Source organism: Hevea brasiliensis, chromosome 12 (assembly GCF_030052815.1).
Source record: "Hevea brasiliensis isolate MT/VB/25A 57/8 chromosome 12, ASM3005281v1, whole genome shotgun sequence".
Classification (NCBI taxonomy): domain Eukaryota; kingdom Viridiplantae; phylum Streptophyta; class Magnoliopsida; order Malpighiales; family Euphorbiaceae; genus Hevea; species Hevea brasiliensis.
The window spans coordinates 24042258-24064516 of record NC_079504.1 but is presented as its reverse complement, the minus strand read 5'-3'; the positions used below and the strand labels follow the sequence as shown (position 1 = coordinate 24064516).

Below are 22259 nucleotides of genomic sequence, written 5' to 3'. Positions count from 1 at the left end.
TATAGATTTTTATTAAATTTTTTTTATCACGTCCTAGCACACTATTATGATATTGACATTTATAATTTATAAATCAATTAAATGTGTATGAGTGTGATAGTTTATAGACGATTAAAATAATTTTATCATAATTTCATGATTTATAATAAAATTTTACAGGTAAATGTTGCATTAATTAAATTAAAAAATTATATAATATAATGTCTTTTTATTTATACATGTATTTATTATATTTTAAAAATAATTTATTTGATTGATCAAATGAACAAATTATATAATGTGAAAAATGGGCCTTTGATAACAGAACGAAGCCTGATGATGTATATATTTGAGGTGTCCTTTATATGAATAATCGTTTGACCGGAATTTCATGTGGAGGTGCTGTAGGAATTCTTTGGCTACAAAAGAAAATTTGTTTTATAGATAATGACATAATGTGCTTCGTCTTCAGAATGCCCTCTGTGCAGTCATGCTCAGAATCATTGAAGCATATGCTTTCTTCTGTCCCATACTAGAGCTACCTGGCTCGGGTCCCATTTATTATTAACGTAATAATAAAATTTTTAATTAATTAATCATATATATTTAATTAATTATGTTAATTAATAATAAAAGTTATTTAAAATTGATAAAAATTTTAATCTGTAAAACTAAATAATTAAATCCTTCAGATTAATAAACTGATGGGTTGATTAGTGCAGTACAATTTAGAAAACAGAGAAATAATTTTAATATTTTGAGCAATTGCAAGTGGGGGGACAAAAACGCAAAAGCGACAAAAAAATTTAAAAACTATTATGTATTAAGTCGGTTACAGAAATTCAGAAAAAAAAAAGAAAAAGAAAAAGAAAAGAAATTGGTAAAAGCCTATTTAAAACTCTCTCTCTAGCTCATTGCCCTCTACCAAAGCATCCCGCAATCCCTAACGCAAGCCGCACGCAGAGCAGAGGCTTGTCCTTCTGTAGATCCTTTGTCTCTCTCTACATTCTAAGGTAAAGTTTTCCGAGTCCTTAATCGATTACGTTGGGTTTTATTGCAATCGATTCTTGTTTCTTCTTGTGTTTCTGGTGTTCTTTGTTTGTTCGGTTGTCTTTCTTCGAGTTTTGAAGCGCGTATCGTCCGATTCAAATGTTTTTGGGTCGATTGGGGATGTGATTTTTGGTTTTTGTTGCGAAATCGTGTTAGATCTTTGAATCGTCCATTTCTTTTTTCGGTTTTGAGATTTCTTTATTTTTTTTTTCCATTTGCGATTCGGCTATAGATCGCTTGGATTAGTCGATGCAACGTAGGGTTTTGGCTTCTGGTTTTGAACTTTTTGGTAGTTTGGTTAGTGATTTGAGTTTTTATGAGTTGTGGGTTTGGATTGAGCTAACCTATTATCTGTCTAGCGTAGGTCTGTTGAAAGTTGATCATCTATTTGATATACGGATTCCATAACCGTCCAATAGGTTGGGGATATTTATCGGAATCATCAGTTCAATTGTGTTTTTGGGTATATATGTGAATATTGCTTATTTGATCATAAATTAGATAAATCCTTGGCTATTTCTAGTTTTTTTTGGCCTTCCATCTGATCTAAAAATATGTGCGTAGTTCTTTGTCTTAATTCTTCTATTAAGAAGTAAAAAAAAATAATGCTCTGTTTCATCATCTCTCTCTCTCTCTCTCTCTCTCTCTCTCTCTCTTTATTTATTTTTATTAGTTTATCTCTGTTATTATTATTTTGCAAGCAAAAACAATTATTGGTTAGGGAAAAAAAATTTTGAAAAGCAGTAATAAATATACCTTCTGTATAATGTTTAGAAGCAAAAGAACAAAAAAGTTGACGCAGGTCTATTCTTAATTGCTATATCTGTTTTTTAAAATCACTGCCTTTGCTACCAGTACAATTGCTACCCCCTGCATAATGTTTAATGTTAGTCAATTGCTTTATTGGTGGGTCATTGCATTCGTTTGACATTGAGTCTATTACAGTCGTTCATGAAATTGCTTAAAATCAGCTTCATCAACCGCTGCAACATATAAATTCGTGTGTCAATTGGTTGTTTAGTTGGGATTGTTTAAGTTGTTATTTGTTTGTCTGCTTTCAGGAAGTTGGCAGTTTTGTCTGCTTTATCTGCAGTTCATCAAACGTGGAGCTTGTCAAGTTTTAAGCTTTTTTTTATGTCTGAACGAGCCTCTCTTTGTTTGTCATCAATTGGATTACTTGGAGAGTACTGTCCTACGTCTAGAAAAAAGATCAGACCTTCATCAAGTAAGGTTGGCTGCATGCATCTTGGGTTATTTGAGGGCCATAGCGCAGACTACATAGGTTGCCAGTTTATGCAGCCTTTCCCATCTGCAAGGAACCTGTCTGCTGAAGGAGAATTTCCTATTATTTGGTTAACGTGATACCGGTCTTTAGATCAGTACAAGCAAGATGGCGTTGCAAAATATTGGTGCTTCCAACAGTGATGATGCCTTCTACAGGTATAAGATGCCAAAAATGATAACTAAGATTGAAGGTAGGGGAAATGGCATAAAGACTAATGTGGTTAACATGGTTGAGATTGCTAAGGCCTTGGCTAGACCAGCTTCCTACACAACAAAGTACTTTGGCAACGAGCTTGGAGCTCAATCCAAGTTTGATGAGAAAACTGGAACTTCACTTGTGAATGGAGCCCATGACACTGCAAAGCTTGCTGGGCTGCTTGAAAACTTCATCAAGAAGTATGTTCAGTGCTATGGCTGTGGTAACCCTGAAACTGAGATAGTTATCACTAAGACGCAAATGATCACCTTGAAGTGTGCTGCATGCGGATTTGTTTCTGATGTTGATATGAGGGACAAGCTTACAACATTTATTCTCAAGAGCCCACCGGAGCCGAAAAAGGGTTCCAAAGACAAGAAGGCAATGAGGAGGGCTGAGAAGGAACGGCTTAAGGAGGGTGAGGTTGCTGATGAGGAGCAGAAGAAGCACAAAAAGGAGACAACAAAGAAGAAAGGCTCTTCTGGTAGTTCTAAGGATGCTTCTAAAGGCATATCAACGAGGAAGAAAGGCAATGTCTCTGATGAGGATCACTCGCCAGCTCGCAGCCAAGCTGATGAAAATGAACAAGTGATTGCTAATGATGATGATGATGATGATGTCCAGTGGCAAACAAATACTTCTTTGGAGGCAGCTAAACAACGCATCCAGGAGCAGTTGAGTTCTGTTACTGCAGATATGGTAATGCTATCCACAAATGAAGAGAAGGCAAAGTCAGCAAAGAAGTCTCCGGAACGTGAAGTTAAGGCTCACCAGAATGGCTCTAAAAGCAATGACTCCTCAGAAGGCCTCGTTAATGAAATAAAGGGATATATGAAAATGGGTTCTCCTGTGAGCAAGCTGAAATCCTTCTTGAGTTCACTTTCCGGGACACCTCAAGAAGTCATTAATGCTCTGTTTGCTGCTCTCTTTGGGGGTGTTGAGAAAGGGTTTGCCAAGGAGGTGTCTAAAAAGAAGAGCTACCTGGCAGCAGTAACTCAAGAGGAGGGATCACAGATGCTTCTGTTGCACGCCATTGAGTCTTTCTGTGGTGAGGCTAGACCTGAAGTGGTGAAAGAGGTCCCATTGGCTGTTAAAGTGTTGTATGACAATGACGTGCTGGAAGAGGAGTTCATCCTAGAATGGTACCGGAAGGGCCTTGGTGGTGGCAACAAATGCTCGCCAGTCTGGAAGAATGTCAAGCCTTTTGTTGAGTGGCTACAGAATGCCGAGTCAGAATCGGAAGAGGAGTGACTACTTGAGAGTTATTCTCTCATGTTCAGTTAGTGTTGTTACTTTGTTCATGGAATAAAGTTGGTCATGTTATAGTTTCTGGGGAGTTGAAATAAGCGGGGATCATTGACGGGTTGCATTTCTGTGTTTTGTGTCGGTCAGTGATTTCTTGTGGGACTCTCGTAGTCTTCATTGGTCTGGTCATGTGTCTCTTTAACATTTGACACATTGTGCGCTTGTTGTGATTTGTGTGGATTTGCATTTATATGCCTAATTGCTAGCTTGAGTTTGTTTGGCGATTATTAATTTCTTATTGCGTTTTATATTTCATTGTTGGTGTGCCATTGTGCATGGAAAACAGCAACGTTGCCTGGAAGGACAGAATCAATATCTTTGGTTTTACAATAAAATGGAATAGGTTTGGCTTGGCCATTGAATTGTTTTTTTTTTTTTTTTTTAAATAGATTTGTGCAACGCTTTTTAAAGTTTTTATAACTTGACTCGTATTTTACATATATTGAATTGAATAACTAAAATTATTATTATTTATTAATTTAATATATGAATTAAAATTAAATTTTTTTAATAATAAGTATTCATAAATTCCATATGTACCATGTAAAATATTTATTTATAATAGAAATGTTCATAATCTCTCTTTTTTATTGTTTTTGATGAATATCAGTTCAGATTGTGTTAATATAGTAATGTTTAAAATCAAAATTAAATCAAAATGTATTGATTTAATTATATAATTTTTAACTCATAACTAGAAAATTGAGTCAAATTAACGTGATTTCACCTGTTTGGACGATTTCATGGATACGTCAACTTGTAGGTTGTTTTAGAGGACATGTGAATCTCACCCTTGGGGCTGATAACCGAACCTACAGTCCCAAAAATTTATACATCTCCCTTTCCAATACTTTATCTTTGCATAATCCTTCTTTAGTCTGCTTGAGATGTTAGAGAATTTCTCCTGTTAATTCTGAACAATCTAGAAAGTAGTTTTCTTTGATGCATTAATTTAAGACGTCTAAATTTCAACAAGCCAACTGAATATTTTATTGGATAAATTTTAATAATTATCTCTGAACTTATATAATTATAACACTATAGTCTTTTAACTTTAAAATATAATATAAAATTCTCTAAATTTTTAAATTTTATACAGCAAAATTCCTCTGACTTTCAATTACTGATTTTTCAGTTAGAAACTGATGTGAATTGCTCCCGTATGACACATAGTCAATATTTATCTCTCATCTTTTATATAAAGTGTAAAATTATTCTCTTTATGCATAAAAAATTATTCTATCTACAGAGAGAATAATGATTCAATTTACACATGACTTGAGAGAGAAAAAAGAAATACTGACTAAGCTTCATGCTGTAACTGTCCAGGTTAGCGTTTAACTAAAAAACTGGTAATTTGAGGTTAGAGGGATTTTACTGCGTAAAATTTAAAAATTGATGGTGTTTTATATTAAATTTTTAAGTTGATGAACTGTAATGTTACAACAAGATAAATTCAGGGACAATTATCAAAATTTATTCATATTTTATTCTATGAATAATTAAAAAAAAAAAACGAAGTTCTTTTCCTCATTGTCTTACATTTTAATTTGTGAGTTCAACAAATAAAGCTTCCACTTCAATTTCATTTGAATTTTTATTAGAAAATAAAGTTAATCTGCAATTTTAAGGCCTTTCATTTATAAAAAGAATTTTAGAAAGGATAAATATAAATAAATATTTAAAAATAAATGCTTATATTCTACTTTTATAATTTTAACATAATTGTAAAGAAAAAAAAAGGAATTGTAATAATTATAAGATTTTATAAAGTGCAGAATTGAAACATGTATGTTACAAGGTTTAAAAAATAAAAAAATATCCTTATAAGTTTTAACTCTTAAAAAGGATAATTATTAATTTGATCTCTTAAGAACAATATTTAGCAAGAAGGACCAAGTTTATCTAAATTGAAAGATGGTAAGCAAGTAGTTAGCAAGGATAAGCATGGCTTATTTATGAGAGACCAGTGGTACACTCCTCCTTACCATAAACAATAATCCGTGTACATGTACTACTACTGATTTTCTTTATTAGTAGACTGATGAACGATTAAACTTCATCAAAATGGAAAGCTTAAATAACCTGACGAATTAATCACTTAGCTTTTACTTCCATTATTTTACGATGACCGTTCATTCTCCATGCAATGTAATTTACCAACTACGGCCTTCAACTATAGATAGAATTTCAATAACAAATATCATTATTACAAAATTTTAGTTAAACTATGGCGAATTTAGAATAGAATAAAATAAAATTTAAAATTGTTACAATTTAATTCTTTTTATGGAAAAGTATAATTTAATACCATGTATTTTAGCGTTTTAATATTGAAGATACTTTATTTTATTATAATTAATGATAGAAACTTTAGTGTATTGAGGATAAATTATTAACAGTATTAAATAGCGTTGACATGATACTGATGTGGCATTATGTATGACGTAATACTGAAATAGTATGCTAATGTCATTAATTTTTATTCAATTTTTATTTTGTGATTTAAGTGTAAAAAGTAAAAGTGCATATCCTAAATTGTAAAAAAAAAATAAATTAAGCTCTAAATGCTAAAAGCTATAAAATATTGAAAGTATATTAAAAAATAAGAGGAGAGAGAGAGAGAGAGAGAGGAAGACACAATGAGAGAAAGAGGGAAAGGGAGAGATGAGGAGAAAGGTGTGAGAGAATTACTTTATCAATATCTCTCAATATTTTTCATTATCTCTCTCTCCCTCTCTCTCTCTCTACGACTCTCTCTCTCTCTCTTTTTATTCCTATTTGCTTTTCTCTCCATATCTGTTAAATCTTTTTTATCAAACTCTCCCCATATCTATTTGGTTAATTGAGAGGTAAAAAATTAGAAGAGAGAGGGAAAAGAGAGATATTCACACACACACAATGAGAGAAAAAGGGAAAAAGGCATAAAAGAATCACTCTGTCTGTTTGTCTGTCTTTATATATTTCTGTCTTCTGTAATTTTTTTAATCTCTTAATTAATAAAGGGAAAATATGATAATAAAATTAATAAATAGATAAAAAAATATATAAATAGATGGAGAGAGAAGCAAATAAGAAGAGAGAGAAATAAAGAGAGAGAGAGATTATCTCTCTCTATATATATTCTTTATTTTTTCATGTATTTTTAAAATTACACTTTTAATATTTAGAGCTTAATTTTTTTTTTGGTAATTTTAGGTATGTATTTTCATTTTTTTATATTTAAGTTATAAAACAAATAATAACATAAAAATCAGTAACATGATGCTCATATTTGTATGTTATGTCATACATAGTGCTTCATTAACATATTATGTTAGCATCATATCAATATCATTTAACATTGTTAGTAATTATTCTTAAAGTTTTAATTGCATTAAAGTTATTGTTCTTAATTATAATAAAATAAATCACATATTTTTAATGCTAAAAGAGTAAGTATAGGGTGCTAGAAGTGTACTTTTTTTTATGATTTAGTTTTGAAGAGGATGGTGAATAGTGAATACTGAATACACAGTGGAAAGTGGGGAGCACGCGAAGTGGAAAAGAGCGTGAAGGATGTCAAACAGTCAAAGTTAGTTAGCGCTACTGTCGTGGCTAAAACCGTAAATGCATCCGTCTGCGTTCTCCGACCCCCAGACGGCACTCTCTCTCTCTCTCTCTCCTATCTCATCTCAGACACTATCGCTCGCCAACATACAAACATACACACTCACTCAAAGGACTCAAGAAAGAGAGTGCTCATATGTTAAAAAAACCGTCTCCATTCACTGCCAATATCTCTCCCTCGAATCTATATCGCTCTTCATCCGTATCGCCTTCTAAACTCTAACTGAGCAAATGCGGCCGCTCCCGCCTTCCTCCGACCTCCGCCGCTTGGACCATCGGATTTGGCGGGCCTGCGCGGGGTCATCGGTTCATATACCCACTGTCAATTCTAGGGTTTACTACTTCCCTCAAGGTCACCTCGAGCAGTCCTCCTCTTCTGTTTCTCATTCTCTCCTTTCTCCTCTCGCTCGCTCCAGACCTTCAATCCCTTGCCAAATCTCTGCCGTTCAATTGCTAGCCGACCCTGTTACCGATGAGGTGTATACGAAACTTCTTCTCTTTCCTATTGATCCTTCATTGAACCATTCTCTTCCCCTTCTGGAACCTTCTGGACGCCTCGGGCGAGAAGGCGGAGATGATGATGAGGATGAGATTGTGGCGTTTGCGAAGATTTTGACTCCCTCTGATGCGAATAATGGTGGCGGTTTCTCTGTTCCGAGGTTTTGTGCGGACTCCATCTTCCCGCCGTTGAACTACCAAGCGGATCCGCCTGTACAAACCATAACAGTAACCGACATTCATGGCATTTCTTGGGATTTTAGGCACATTTATCGAGGGACGCCTCGCAGGCACTTGTTAACCACCGGGTGGAGTAAGTTCGTGAACCACAAGAATTTGATCGCTGGTGATACGGTGGTTTTCATGAGAAATTTGGCGGGAGAGATGTTTATTGGAGTGCGCAGGGCTGTTAGGTCGAACAATGGTGAGGACTGCGCTAGGTGGCGGGAGCAGATTGGTTGCGGAACTGGAGATGTGAAAATAAATGTGAAGGAGGAGGGGTTCTCGAGGAGCGGGAGAGGGAGAGTGTCGCAGGAGGCTGTCATGGAGGCAATAGAGAGGGCAGCGCAGGGTTTGCCATTTGAGGTGGTGTATTATCCGAGACCTGTTTGGCACTCAGATTTCGTGGTGAGGGCTGAGGTGGTGGAGCGAGCGCTCAATGTGTTTTGGACTGCTGGGATGAGAGTGAAAATGTCAATGGAGACGGAGGACTTATCCCGAACGTCATGTTTTCAGGGTACAATTTCATCTGCGGCTGTGCCCGACTGTGGTCCCTGGCGTGGCTCTCCTTGGCGTATGCTTCAGGTTTATATTTGATATATTTGTTGATTTTACGTCCTTTTGGATTTGATATATCTCGTGCATCTGGCGTTACTCTCTCTTCTCTCCCTCCAACCACAACTCCCGCCGCCGCCCCTGTGGGGGTGTTATATAATTGATAATTACAAAAAAAAAAAAAAGGTTAGGCAAAATTTATGAGTTATCTCCAACTTTTTAGCTTATTGTTCGTTCTTTATGCTTTGCTTCTTGGAAGTTGGCGTATGGATTATTACGTGTGTAGGCATAACAAGTTTCAATGAGTTAAATCAAACTGGTTGTGATTCAGTGTTGATCTCAGCATGATTGCGGAGAGTGAGTTTAATGTTTGCCAATGGCTTACTTGCTGAGCTTAGAACAGCATATCAACATCTTGTTACAGCTCATTGATAGTTCATGTTAATGAAATTGCAGAGAGAATTGCTTTGGGTATAAACTTTCAATTACTTAATCTTTGAGATAGATGACTTGCATGTGCTGAAACAATTACTTGATTTTTCTGCTCAATAATTGGTTAGATACTTTCAATTACTATTTTTCTGTGCTCAATATTTGTACTCTTCTATTTTTCTAATTTGTGTTTTCTTTTTCTGCTTCCTTGATTGTCCAGGCGTGTAGTTATTACAAAATGCTGAATCTGGCAGTCTGCGTTGCTTTCTTATGAAATTTTTTTCTACATTATATGCTTTTCTTTGCGAATTATATTATGAATTTGAACTGTTTTTAATCAGGTTTACTTTGTGCCTGTTTGACATTGTGTTTGGTGGCCTGAAATTGCTTTTCTGAATAAAGTACCATTTTAGATGCCATTGAAAAAAACAGTTTGGAAAAAACTATTTTATCATTTTAATATTCTTATGACTAGAACTTATCAAATTTAATTTTAAATTATTTTTTAATACTCTCTAAGTTGTATATCTGAAAAAATGATTTTCTCAACAGCACTTCTAATAGCAATGCTAAACAAGCCCTTTGCCTTTTGAATTATCTCACAGTAATATTTCCAGATTTTACTTATCTGTGATCAGCTTATCAAGCAATAATGGGTACAAATAGATTCATACTCCATTTTTTCCACCTTTTTATACAGTGGCTTAAATGAGTTCATACATTGTTGTTGTTGTCATTGCCATTATCTCTGTTGCAATTATTATTATTATTATTATGGTTGAAGTATCATAGTAGCAGGGGGCAGAACTACAGCACAGATTGGGTCCCGAATTATTAAAGTTAAAATTTTACTTTTAATTTTAATGCATTTTTTAGAAAAATTGTTGTTTGCCCCCTTAAAAATTTTAAAATAAAATTTTACATATATATTTTAGTACATTTAAAAAAAAATGTTTGCCTCCTTAAAATTTAACCTATTAATTTTTTTTTTAAGTTATTGTTTGCCCCTCCAATATTTTTATCTTTGTTTCGGCCTCTGCACTTTTAAGTAAATTTCATTCATTTTTTTATATTATTTACTTTTGATCTCTTAATATTTTATATTTTTATTTTGATCCCAATATTTTTGTCAAGATTTCTTTCCCCCCAAAAGATGAATTTCTAGTCTATATGAGCATAGAAGGCTATGAGAAGTAATGAGATGAGATTTTGGTACTATTTTTGGTTAAAAATTTCTAATATTTTTTCCTTGTATCTGTTGCTGTCTTTCTTTCTGATGCAGATTACATGGGATGAACCTGAAGTTTTACAAAATGCAAAGAGAGTGAACCCTTGGCAAGTTGAATTTGTTGCGCCCACACCACCACTTCATGATGCATTCCCTCCTGAGAATAGATTCAAATTTCCTGAAAATTCTGGGTTGCTGACAGACGGAGACGGAGAACTCTTCTTTCCTATGTCGGGACCATGTAATTCAACAATTGGGAACATGAACCAGTCATTGTTGAATTTTAACACTTCTCCTGCTGGCATGCAGGGAGCCAGGCAAGATCCTTTTTCCATTTTTGGTTTGTCCAGCTTCTTAAGTGAGACTGCTTCTCAGACGTGCCCTGATAATGTCTTTGATAACAAAATGGTGCCAAAGTTGAAAACCGTGTCCACTGAGCTGAACATTGGCAGTTCTCAGTCTGATTACTTATCCTCAGATAGTCAGAGTAGCGTGCATTCTTTTGCTACAGAACTTGTTGGAAATTCGCGCTGCAACTCAACACAAGTTGGTATTAGTTCTTTTCAGTTATTTGGTAAGATCATTCACATAAACCAGCCTGTTGAAAGTGGTTTTGATGATGCTGGCTACATGGAAGATTGTGGCAGTAAAGGTTATAATGAAAACAGTCCGCTAGATCTTGCATTATCATCCTCTTATATGGAACTGCTCAACAGGATTGATGTCCAATGCCAGAGAGCATCAGAGGTTGAAGCGTGCTCTTTATGAACTAGTAGTCGTGAAATGTCAGGCAGATGAATAGCTGAACAGGTATGAGTAGCTCTGGCTGGATTCAACCTCCTGTTATGTCATTTTGCGCTTACATGCAATAATTTTAGTATTCAAATTTGATTGCAAGCTACAATCTCAATAAATTGAAGTCTTATCCCAAATGTTCTTTAATTAGGTTTGACAGCATTTCATTGTTCTGGTGTTCTATGATAATAGGACATGATTCTTGAGGGTTTTATTTATTTACTCTAATTCATTTTGGACATTAGAATTATTCCAGAATGTTATCATTTTGCCTATGTCATTTGTGTTGGATTTGGGGGCTGACCCACAATCAAGGGTAATTTACATTAATGCTGCTTCTTACATTTACTTAGAATCTATATTGAAGTATCAAATATCTGTCTAAATATCGGTTAATTTCTTATCACCAAATCAACCTGTATCTTATTATGTCCATCTATGTGTTTGTTCTCATTATCGATGTGGTCTTGCTGCTGGAGTTTTTAAATTTGTATTTTTAAGTCCTAGTTTTAGTATTATACCATTTGAATTTAATTCACCATGTTTCAAAAGGTGCTTGTATGTGTAATATCCAGGTATATTCTCTCATATTTGTGACTAGGTGCCAGTTTACTTTTGGTTGCATAATTGCAGGCTCTATTTTTCAGAAGCATTACATGTTTTTATGCTATTTGTGAGCTTATTGACTCTTGACTGACTACAGGACTCGAGAAAACAGTCAGGGTCAACTAAAATTTTATTTCACGTTATGTTATCTGAAAATGAACTGTGAATGCCATTTCTCTAGCATTGTCTAGGGACTCGGCAAATTATTGGAATTAACGAATTGCAGAAAGTTCAAATTTCTTAGGTTGGCAATTTTTTGAAAACTTCAGGCTTCATTTTATTGAAAGAAAGTGGAGAGAAAAGGAAAAGAATATTGTTTTTATTCATTTTTGGCATTTGAATGTCACAAAAGGACTAGGGTTGAGTAATTTAGGGTTATAACTGAAAAACTGAAGTTAGCCAATTCAGTTATTTCGGTTCGGTTTGGTTCGGTTATTAGTTTAAGGGAATTTCAGTTTTTGGTTCAGTTAATTAACTAAAATTAAAGGAAAAACCAAACCGACCGAACCATTAAGCTACACCGTTTTTACAGGGTTTGTGTGTGTATAAAGAACTGAACAACCTAATATCCCTTTCCTGTCCCAGTCTTCTTTCCTCTCATACCCACCCAGCACAATAGCGTTTTATTGGTTCTTCAGAGTTCAGACGGTGATGGCTGTAGCAATTGCTTGCCGAAATCTTCCTAAAAACGAACCAACAGCGAGTCGACCCTTATGAATCAACAAATCAGCTTTCTCTCTTCCTCGCAGGAAGCCAAGCCATTGTCTTCAGAGTTCACGCAGTGAGAGTTCTTCTGAGCTTTAGTCCCTTCACAAATCAACAAATCAAGTCGACCCTCAGAGACCAAAGTTCCCTCTTCCTCGCTGAAAGCCAAGCCATTGTCTCTATGGACTTCCTTAGAAGTCACGAAAACGCAGTCGCAGAGCCAAAGTCCTGGGATGAGATGATGCCTCTTGGGTTCATCTCAAAGCCTCACTTCTTTGCCTACTGTTGATTTTTTACTTGGGATAAATTTGAAATTTTGAGTGTTGAAATTTTTTGGTAATTGTAGAAGATTTTGATTGAACAATTAGTTTTTGTTTGAATGAGTTTTGGTTGACTACCATTGATTTTTGGATGATTATTGGTTAATTGTTGAATATTTTACTTGGGATGAATCTGTTTTGTTTGGGTTTTGCTTGGGGCTTCTGTAAGCAGTTTGCTGACTAAAATTGGAACCGATGGACTGAACTGAACCACAACGATTTATTTCGGTTACTTTCAATCGTCAATAATGACCTAGAAGCATTACACATTTATGAGGATTTAACCCAAAATCGTTCAGAGTGGAGAAAGCGAATCCATATAGCCGACCCCAAATTTTTGGGATAAAGGCTTAGTTGAGTTGAGTTGAGTTGAGTAGCCCTCTAGCTAACCTGCTTTTTCATAATCAACAATTAAAGCAATGAATTGCATTATTTATTTTCATAGCTACTAACCTCCTTGTTATGGTGAGTGTTTATTGGTTTGTTATTCTTAAAAGTGTTTATCCTTGAATTGAAAGTTTGAAACTTTTGTTTATCATTGGATTTGAATGAGTGTTAGCTGAATTATTGGAGCTCAAAAAATATGGCCTTAATTTAATTTCAGTGGCCACATTTCAACCAATACGAAATTCCTGACATGTTATTTATTTGTTCATGTATGTAGGTACTATAAGCAGGCAGGAAGCTGACTTCTTATTAGACGCTGGCAGTGGTAACTAGTGTGTGTTACTGTGTTTGATTTAGTTAGCAATGTTGGAACTCAGACAATATTAAACTTAGTATGTGTTTTAAATCAAGTACTGAATGTTTGTGTGGCATATACAATATCGTTTGAGAGTAGATCATATTTCTTTGTTGCTTTATGCCATTTCGTTTCATCTCAGAGGAAAGGGAAACAACTGGGTTTCCTTGATGATTTTATCTAAAATAAGGGAATTACCTGCATTTGGGATTTTGGGAAAATGATGCTTGTTCAGGATGTTAGGGGAATGTGCTGATGCCCATAAGTGGACATGCCTGAGTGCAGGAACGGCATGTGTTCCTTCTCATCAGGACAAGTTTTTCCTCCTTTGCCTGAGAGTAAAAACTATATAGACCTTCTATGAGCGGCTTCATATATGGTCAGATGGTGAGACTGTGAATGAGTCAAAAAGTTAAGATGCGTACCAACCAACATGCTGTAGGTGCAATGACTGCTCTTTTCTGTATTCTGAAGGACTGCATTTTACATTTGAGAAAGCAGCAACTATCAATGAGCATATGATTGGTCACCTGGTCTTGAGCTGGATTTGTTGTGTATGGTAAACACTTGATTCATCAAATTTCTCATTTTGAATAGTTATCAATCTTTTATAAAGACTTAATAAATGAAAATTCCATTAACCAAGTATTTCATGATCTCTAACGAGGCAGAACTAAGTGCTATCTTTCTTGCAATTTTCATGCCCGAGAAACGAGCTGGATAGAAGAAAAAGAAGCAGTGTATGCTTGGGAACCGTATGCGTGTATCATTTGCTATTTTGATGGGTAATAGCAAGGAAAAGAATTGGCACTTCGGCAAATTCCAAGGTCGAATGCTAACTCTAGTCTGCATGTTGGTAGCTGTCAACCTCAGTCAACGATGGTACGCCATACGGTAGGAATGGCACATGAAATTACGTGTTCAATGTGGAATAAACCTCACTGTACTAATTAAGAACATTAAATTTTCAGAATTCCGTGGAGGAAATATATTGGGGTTTGGTTGAGTAAGGGAAAATTGGCAAGAGAAGAACCTCAATACCACGGTCCATATCTATCTCCGTCCACATACAGGACAAATAAAGTGGTTAGCTCAGCTTATTAATAGTTAATTAATTATTAAGCTAAATTAAGCTCTGTTTCCAGACGGTTCTTCCGTCAAATCGTGCTCATTGTTGGGCAGGCAAGGGAAAGGGCTTTAAACAAGTGCTTTGATTTGTGAAATTGAAACCATCATCATCAATCAATGGCCGTTTCTTTCTCTAACCACTCTCTCTTAACTCCTCCACCTCCGCGCCTCTTCGCTTCATTCCCTGCAAAACCCTCCAAAACCCTAGAAACTAAAACTCTATTGCCTCTCCAATCTCTCCATCATAGACGTCGTCTTTCCAATCCTATCATTGGATTACCTCTCTCCAATTCCTCTCCACTCACAAACTACTACTTCCAATCGCGTTCCTTCAAAGCTTACCTTGCCGCCGAAGATTCTGCACCTACTGTATGCAATCCATTTTTCTTAACTAGTTAATTTATGCTTGTTTTATGTCCATTTTTTATTAAACTTGTTTTTACTATAATCTTGGTGGATGTGAATGCGATTTTTTTTTTTTTTTTTAAATTCTACCATTTCTGGGATTTCCGAATCTTAATTTTTTATGCTGAACAGTATCTGAAATGATGGAAATCGAAGGTGTCTCTCGTAGATGTGGAAATTATAGATGCTACTCATGAAAAAGAAGTAACAAAACTTTCGCTGATTCTCCATGCCCTTTTACATCTAGGTGTACATAGTTTGTGTGTGCCACAAGCATAAACTATGATTTTTGCTAATGGGCGTCTTTATCTAGTTAGTAGATGCTCTGGATGTATCAGCATTTGACTGTGGGGTGGACAGTTGATGTCTGACTGAAGTTGATTTAGGAAGCATTGTGCATATGAAAATTTGCAGAAATTAACCTCAACTATTGGCCGTTAAAGCTTTCCATATTTGAGATTGTTTCCTTGGCGAATTGAGTGTTGTCTCCTGGAGCAGTTTTCTGCTCAGCAAGAACTCTCCTTGGATGCACATGCTAGCTGACTTTTAGATCTCTCTTTTTACTTTAAGCTTGGTCACAAGTCTGTCTATGGTCAAACACGATTTGAACACAACCACGTCTGCCTTCTATGTTTTTCCTTTTGGCCACAGTTTTGTTGATATATCATCCATTTATAAGTTCTTAGTTTTTAATTGATTGTTTTGACTTTATGCTTGCATTATATGTCTATGAGTTTGGAAGGCTGTGGCTAGGAGATTTCATGTGCTTAAGGACCCCTAGTTATGCTGTCGTCTGTGTTGAATTAAATCCTCAACCCTATTTTGAACATTTGTTTATTTGTATTATATTAAACAGTCATGTAGAATGCAGTATGGGTTAGTTTGGAGGACGGTTATCAAAGCATGGCACAAAATCATAGATGGTGAAGTGGGGTTAGGCTTAGCTGGTTTGCTGTATGTATATGCATGTGCTATGCTGGTCTATTTACAAACATATATATGAAACCAAGAAATGACAACTGTCATATGATTTTAGGCTGAATATTTGAGAGTTTAATTTGGTGTAGGACCTCATATTGTATCTTCTAACTGTTTAAAATTGCTAATAAAAGAAATTTGGCGTCACCATGAGATCCAGTGGGCAATTCCATATTGCACCTCCTTGAGAGTTTAGAGATCTTGGTAACTTTGATGTCGTACTAAGTCATGTAACTAACGGTTCATTTTACTTCCTCACTCTCACCAATAACTTTTTGAAGTGAAGTTGCAATTTAAGATAATGAATTTTACCTTTCCCAATGTTCTATTAATTATTTTAACCTCCAATTTTCCCCCTTAAATTGATAGTAGCAATTCAAATTGATTAAAATAATGTTCCTTCCCCCATTTTTGTTCTTAATTTAGACAAATGACAAAGAGGAGAATCATCAAAATGATGTAAAAGCATCAGAAAAAGAAGCAGATGGCCAACGTGTATCCAGTTTGAAGAACCTTATTAACATTTATAAAGCGGCTATTCTTCTAGGAGATGAGAGGACTGTATTGGACGTTGAGGCTAGGATAATGATTATTGAAAATGAGAATACTCAATTAATCCAGAAAGTTTCAGCTTTATCAGCGGAAATAACCTCTGGCAAGGAGAAAAATATTCGCTTGCAAGCAGATTTTGATAATTTTAGAAAAAGGTCAGAGAAGGAAAGGCTTACCATTAGGAGTAATGCCCAGGGAGAAGTGATTGAGAGCCTTTTGCCCATGGTGGACAGCTTTGAAAGAGCCAAACAACAAATAAAACCAGAAACAGAAAAGGAAAAGAAGATTGATGCAAGTTACCAAGGTATATACAAGCAGCTTGTGGAGATCATGAGGAGCCTGCAGGTGGTTGCTGTAGCAACAGTTGGAAAGCCATTTGATCCCTCGGTATGTAAAGCACTAAAACCTGTAGAGAATTAGAGATTACTTAATTTGATTTTCTTTATTGGTGAATAATTTCTTTGTGGTTGTGGTATGTTCACACCGATGAGAGTACATGGGGCTATGCTCAAAAAATTTATTTTCATGTATGCTGTTGTTTATAGTACCTCAAAGAATGTGACACAAGGATTCTCAAAATACTTATAGTATACTTTGTACACTGCAACAAAATACAAAACAAGGAATCTGTTGCATTATGCTACATCTACCTTCCATAAAGATGATGTTTTACATAATTTTAAGTGATAGTAATCAGTAAACAATTATTTATTTCAATTTAATGTCATATCATCTCATAATGGTCGAGCTGATTTTATTTTTTTGCATGCAGCTGCATGAGGCCATTGCACGTGAAGAGTCACAAGAGTACAAGGAAGGCATTGTAATTCAAGAATTCCAGCGTGGTTTTCTTCTTGGAAATCGGCTTTTAAGACCAGCCATGGTCAAAGTTTCTACTGGGCCTGGTAGGAAGAAAGCATCTCTCAGCAATGAGCAACCTGCAACAGCAGCTAGAGTGGATGACAGATAGTATAGCTGCAAATCCCAGTTTCTGATGGGGAATTCTATTTTGATCCACCATTGTTTCTTATCAGCTTGTGAAGCTTTTGTTTAATTATCTTATTCCTTTTATATTTGGGTAATTAAAAAAAAATGTTATCCTGTGCTGTCCGGGCTCTAGAATCCAGTTTTCATGTCTTACAAACAGATAGAGACATTTTTGTTTTAGGAAAACAAAGTCGCACTGTTGATACAAGTATGAGAACACACGTTAACCAATTGAATCATCATTTCCAATTGTGACAACATGTTCCTAATTTGTTTTTTGGCGGCTTAGCTTATGGCATTTTGCATTTTTTTGAATTTCCCATTAATGCTGCATTAGTGGAAGCAGCATTTATCGGACTTTTTGTTGCACTTTTAACTTACCGGTTTGTTGTTTGATCAAATTACATTTTGGGCATTCTTTACTTTCCAAAGTCTAAGCGACTACGACCATTTGTTACAGTACTCCGGTATATCCCTGTCATTGTTGTGCGTCTGCAGTGTTAATTGGCATATACTGTCTTCGACATTAACTACGCTCATAAACATACATCTTGATTATAAAACTATGGATGTTGGGACTAAAAGGTGGATACGCCTGAAGAAGACAGGGCGGACATATTTGTACCAGCGTGAAGATGCTCTCTGGGGTAGGAATTAGAAAGAAAGTATAAAGAAACAATTGAAAGGGTAAATTGATTATATTAAAATTAATGATTTAGTTTTTGTATTTTTAAAAATATATTTTTTAGTTTATCACAATTGATTTCTTAATTATTTAGTTTTTGTTTTCATTTTTTGTCAACTTAATTATTAATAAGGGATTAAAAAATAATTAATGAGAAATAAAAGTATTAATAATGATAAAAATTTAAAAGTTCAAAAGTTTTTATCGTTAATAATAAAAATTGAGAAAAATAAACAAATAAATGAAAAAGTATACAAATTATCTTTGGAGGAATTTTTTTATTCCACATACATTACTGGCGAGGGAATAAAAATTATGGATGCAGTTACTGTAAAATCGTTATTATGTTAAAGAAAAGGAGTACTTAGCAATACGATACATGCAAAGTCAACGTAATCATGTCTGCAACGCTGACTCTCACTCCTGGTTTAAGAGAGAAAATATCTCCGATTGGGTTTCTCTTATCCGTTTGTTCTCGGGGTTGGCGAGCTTTGTTTTTCTGTCGACTTCCCCTGCTTTCGGGCAGGGGAAGGCTTTGGTTTTTGGTCTGGTGTTGAGCGTTTGCCCTCCCCAGCTGGGTTAGGCTATATATAATTGTTGTTTGTGTTTGTTTTGTTGCATGCAGGTTGATCTTCAGAGAGAGGTTTTTATAGTAGATCCTGCATCCTAGGTTTGGTTTTGAGGGTTCTGGGTAGAGAGTTGAAAATGAATGGACTCCTACAGGAAAGTTTTAGCTCTGCTGAGAGGTTACCATCAACCTCTTGTCTCTATTGTTTCGGCTTACACGGTAAGTGGGTCTTATTGCTTCGGCTGTTTTCACATCTCTAGGATCTACTTATACACTACAACTAGGAAAGACATCTTGTCGGTTTTGTGCCAATAAGAGCTCTGCGTCGAAACCTCTCATTAATGGCGAGCTGTTCTCTTTGTCTGTTGAGGAAGTTGGGAGGCTCCTTTGTTTCGTTGGAGTGCTGTGTGGTCAAGGACATCTTCAAACCATGCAATGCTAACATTTTTTTGTTAGATGTAGTCTCCGCAATGCCTCTAGAGGTAGCAACCAGTGATTGGCGAGTGGTTCTGCTTTTCTTCCCAGTTTCTCCAGGGTTCCTCAGTTGGGGTGGATTTGGTTCGTAAATTAATTTGAGTCGCGTTGGGGAGCATATTAAAATATATATATACACACACACACATTCACTACTCAATTATGTGTGCACTTTAATTAATCTAAAGACTAATGAACGAGCTTATAGCAGTTGCAATAAGATAAAATTAAAAATAAATTAATGCTCAGATTTCATGGAGCTTGAGATAGGTAAAATTCCCAACTATCAGCTTATGTCAATGTAATGCATCTTCTTGCATGAATTTCAGAATACAAACGTATCTATACACAAAAGCATAATCTCTATTATCTATAAACATGAACATTCATTGATAATTTCTTTGTTGGGAGCCAAAAATATGTATGGTTTTTGTTACTTCACTCTGCCTTGGTCTCCCCTGCCAGGAACACAAGCATTCAAGAATTTGATCTCGAGCGGATCTGAAGATGTTTATTCAGCACTGACACCAAATCCCCCATCAGATTTCATCATCTATGAACAAAAAATAATTGCATCCATCATTCAATGATAAATTTAAAAATGCCCAATGAAGGCTATGTAAACTTGTGTATACATTTCCACGCATACTGAAAAGATAAAAGCCACTGTACCGCTGAGAGAGAAATCCAATGTGGTAAATAAAACTATCATGAAATTATGGTGACTGGTGACAGATCAACCTCAACTGTTATTTAATTCAAATATTCCCAAAATAAAGCTGAAAAAGTTTTTCTCCGAGTAATCAGATAAAGGGAACTAAATTAACAAATTCACAAAATTGATACTAGAGCAATAGCTTACTGGTTGGATGGAAGCTTGCCCTGTGGTGGAGGCAATTACGAGTTAAAACCTTACTTTCCTCTCTTAAAAATACCCACCATTTTCTTTAAAGAAATGCCATTAGCAAATTACAACAATAAAGAGTTACCACAAAACTCTTTTCTTACAAACAAAATGCATTTTCTTGCAAAGAGTAACTTCAGTTAAACCAAACAAAAGGGAAAAGAAAGGGAAGAGTGCAGACTGCACATGCCTGCTAGATTATTTAGTAATCAGAACATAGCAAGAGATTCAGTTACCCAGTTGAAACTGAAAACTCAGTTTCAAAGGTCATTTAGGTGGATGATCATATAAACTAGACTACAGCAAAAGGCAAGTATTAAAAAAAAAAAAAAAAAAAAAAAAAAAAAACAACAGCAACAACAACAACAGCAACAGCTCTAAGACTCGAGTAAAGCTAGAATTCTCATAACTACAAAAATCGCATCATCATAACAGAATCAATAGAAATTAAATAAGATTAGATTACCCAGAGGTAGAATTTCGGGCATTAATGGACTTGTAATATCTGGAAAATCGACGAGTAATGGGTTTGGGTTTATGGATCCTTTTACGCAACCCGAACATCTCTTGCACAAGAGGTACGTGTACCAGCACCAGCTTCCATGCCAAAAACCACCCTGCAATTGTTTTACACCAAACGAAATCCCCAAATCAACAAGTAAATTAAAAAAAAAAAAAATCTCAGATTAATCAAATAAAAAGGCAAGTAACAAGACAAACAGAAATATACCCAGAGATATGAACACGAGAACGAAAGAGATTGCTAGTACCGGACGCAGAATTAATAAGATGAAATATTCCCAACGCGAAAGCGTGGAAGACGACTCCATAGCCAGAGCTTGCTACGTTTCCTTCGTCGGTTTTCCTGGTCTATCTTTTCACTGGAGTTTCCTGGGCTGGGCCGATATGGGCTCGGGTCCACCAGGAATCCAAAGCAGATAATTTTTAGATAAATGACAAAACAAAAAAGAGAATTTTTAAAAAGCATGAATTAAATAATTATTTTATGTTTGATATTAAAATTGAAATAAGATATTTGGATTTAATTTAAATATAAACTATCACTAAATTATAAATTTCAATAATACTATTTTAATTATTAAAAAAATTTCAAAATATATATCAAATAATATTATTTTATAAATCATTTCAAATTCACACCAAAATAAGATGCTCTCTATATTTATAAACTTAATATAAATTCATAACTCTAATTAATGAAACAAAATTTAAAATTTTATCAAATTCAAATTTCACATTTTAAATTTTTCATCTAAAAGTAAGGTTATACAATTTGATGAATATTACAATGATATTATTTGGATCCTCCAATTATTTGATTAAAGAAAAATTAATCAGCTTAGCGTCTGCATTCTGCCATCTTTTCTCTCTCATTCATATCTCATAGCCCCACTCATCTATCAGTCTTTCACAAATCTGTAACCACTCATTCATAAATTGATGATATGAACTTCAACCTCAACGGTGACTAGAGAGTTTGTGTCTCATCACTCACCCTCAAATTCAAAGTTTAATTTAACCATCAATATATCTATATTAAAGTTAAAGCAAAATTAAAATTTAAAAATGGATTCCCTTAGTTTAGTATTTTATTTTTTTAAAGAATTTTTGAGGTTTTTCTTTTTAATTTTTCTATATTTTAATTAGATTAATTAAGATATTTTTTAAGTTTAAAAATTAATATTTATTTATAAATAATTATGATTTTAGAAATATCATCATATTAATCATATCATTTGTATGTTATACTATTTTTTTTATTTTGTGGTTTTAATATTTAAAATTTTAATTATTGTATTATTTTCTTTTTAAAAAATTTGAATTTTTATCTTTATTTTATATACCTTGATTGGATAAATTAAGATTTTTTTAAGTTTAAAATTGATATTTATTTCAATTAGAATTTTTAGAATTTTTAGTTCTAGGAATATTTTTAGAAATTTTAAAGTACTGAAAATAATTAGTTAGACTGTAGAGAAGTTAGGGATTTGAGCTAGAATTTGGACGATTGGACTTATATTAGGTTCTTGTAAG

General features: G+C 34.6%; 4 protein-coding genes across 5 annotated transcripts; 3 read left to right on the top strand and 1 right to left on the bottom strand.

The window, feature by feature from the left end:
* Positions 1–827: 827 nt before the first annotated feature.
* Positions 828–4041, top strand: LOC110647194 (probable eukaryotic translation initiation factor 5-1). The gene is made up of 2 exons (XM_021800912.2): positions 828–992; positions 2091–4041. The coding sequence occupies exon 2, from the start codon at positions 2420–2422 to the stop codon at positions 3758–3760; it is 1341 nt and encodes a 446-aa protein (XP_021656604.2). The 5' UTR covers positions 828–992; positions 2091–2419; the 3' UTR covers positions 3761–4041.
* Positions 4042–7441: 3400 nt separating this feature from the next.
* LOC110647200 (auxin response factor 17) lies at positions 7442–13644 on the top strand. The gene is made up of 3 exons (XM_021800924.2): positions 7442–8725; positions 10410–11165; positions 13446–13644. Exons 1-2 carry the CDS (start codon positions 7655–7657, stop codon positions 11121–11123), a joined length of 1785 nt encoding a protein of 594 aa, XP_021656616.2. The 5' UTR covers positions 7442–7654; the 3' UTR covers positions 11124–11165; positions 13446–13644.
* Positions 13645–14199: 555 nt separating this feature from the next.
* On the top strand, positions 14200–17831 carry LOC110647209 (uncharacterized). Its single transcript, XM_021800934.2, has 4 exons — positions 14200–14417; positions 14495–15020; positions 16461–16973; positions 17359–17831. Exons 2-4 carry the CDS (start codon positions 14769–14771, stop codon positions 17554–17556), a joined length of 963 nt encoding a protein of 320 aa, XP_021656626.1. The 5' UTR covers positions 14200–14417; positions 14495–14768; the 3' UTR covers positions 17557–17831.
* A 1696-nt stretch (positions 17832–19527) lies between these two features.
* On the bottom strand, positions 19528–21089 carry LOC110647215 (uncharacterized). Of its 2 annotated transcripts, none has more exons than XM_021800947.2 (3): positions 20935–21089; positions 20671–20821; positions 19528–19853 (listed from the first exon to the last, which is right to left on the bottom strand). In XM_021800947.2, exons 1-3 carry the CDS (start codon positions 21032–21034, stop codon positions 19850–19852), a joined length of 255 nt encoding a protein of 84 aa, XP_021656639.1. In that variant the 5' UTR covers positions 21035–21089; the 3' UTR covers positions 19528–19849. The 2 variants fall into 2 exon arrangements, with proteins under 2 accessions (XP_021656639.1, XP_021656634.1); XM_021800942.2 differs by having other exon boundaries at positions 19528–19821.
* Between the last annotated feature and the right edge of the window lie 1170 nt (positions 21090–22259).

Excerpts from the sequence above, each read along its gene's own strand:
- LOC110647209 (XM_021800934.2), top strand. The coding sequence starts at position 14,769 with ATGGCCGTTTCTTTCTCTAACCACTCTCTCTTAACTCCTCCACCTCCG. Across the intron at positions 15,021-16,460 it reads CCGAAGATTCTGCACCTACT|ACAAATGACAAAGAGGAGAA; the intron begins GTATGCAATCCA and ends TTCTTAATTTAG. Across the intron at positions 16,974-17,358 it reads GAAAGCCATTTGATCCCTCG|CTGCATGAGGCCATTGCACG; the intron begins GTATGTAAAGCA and ends TTTTGCATGCAG.
- LOC110647194 (XM_021800912.2), top strand. The coding sequence starts at position 2,420 with ATGGCGTTGCAAAATATTGGTGCTTCCAACAGTGATGATGCCTTCTAC.
- LOC110647200 (XM_021800924.2), top strand. The coding sequence starts at position 7,655 with ATGCGGCCGCTCCCGCCTTCCTCCGACCTCCGCCGCTTGGACCATCGG. Across the intron at positions 8,726-10,409 it reads CTCCTTGGCGTATGCTTCAG|ATTACATGGGATGAACCTGA; the intron begins GTTTATATTTGA and ends TTTCTGATGCAG.
- LOC110647215 (XM_021800942.2), bottom strand. The coding sequence starts at position 21,034 with ATGGAGTCGTCTTCCACGCTTTCGCGTTGGGAATATTTCATCTTATTA. Across the intron at positions 20,822-20,934 it reads TCTCGTGTTCATATCTCTGG|GGTGGTTTTTGGCATGGAAG; the intron begins GTATATTTCTGT and ends AAACAATTGCAG.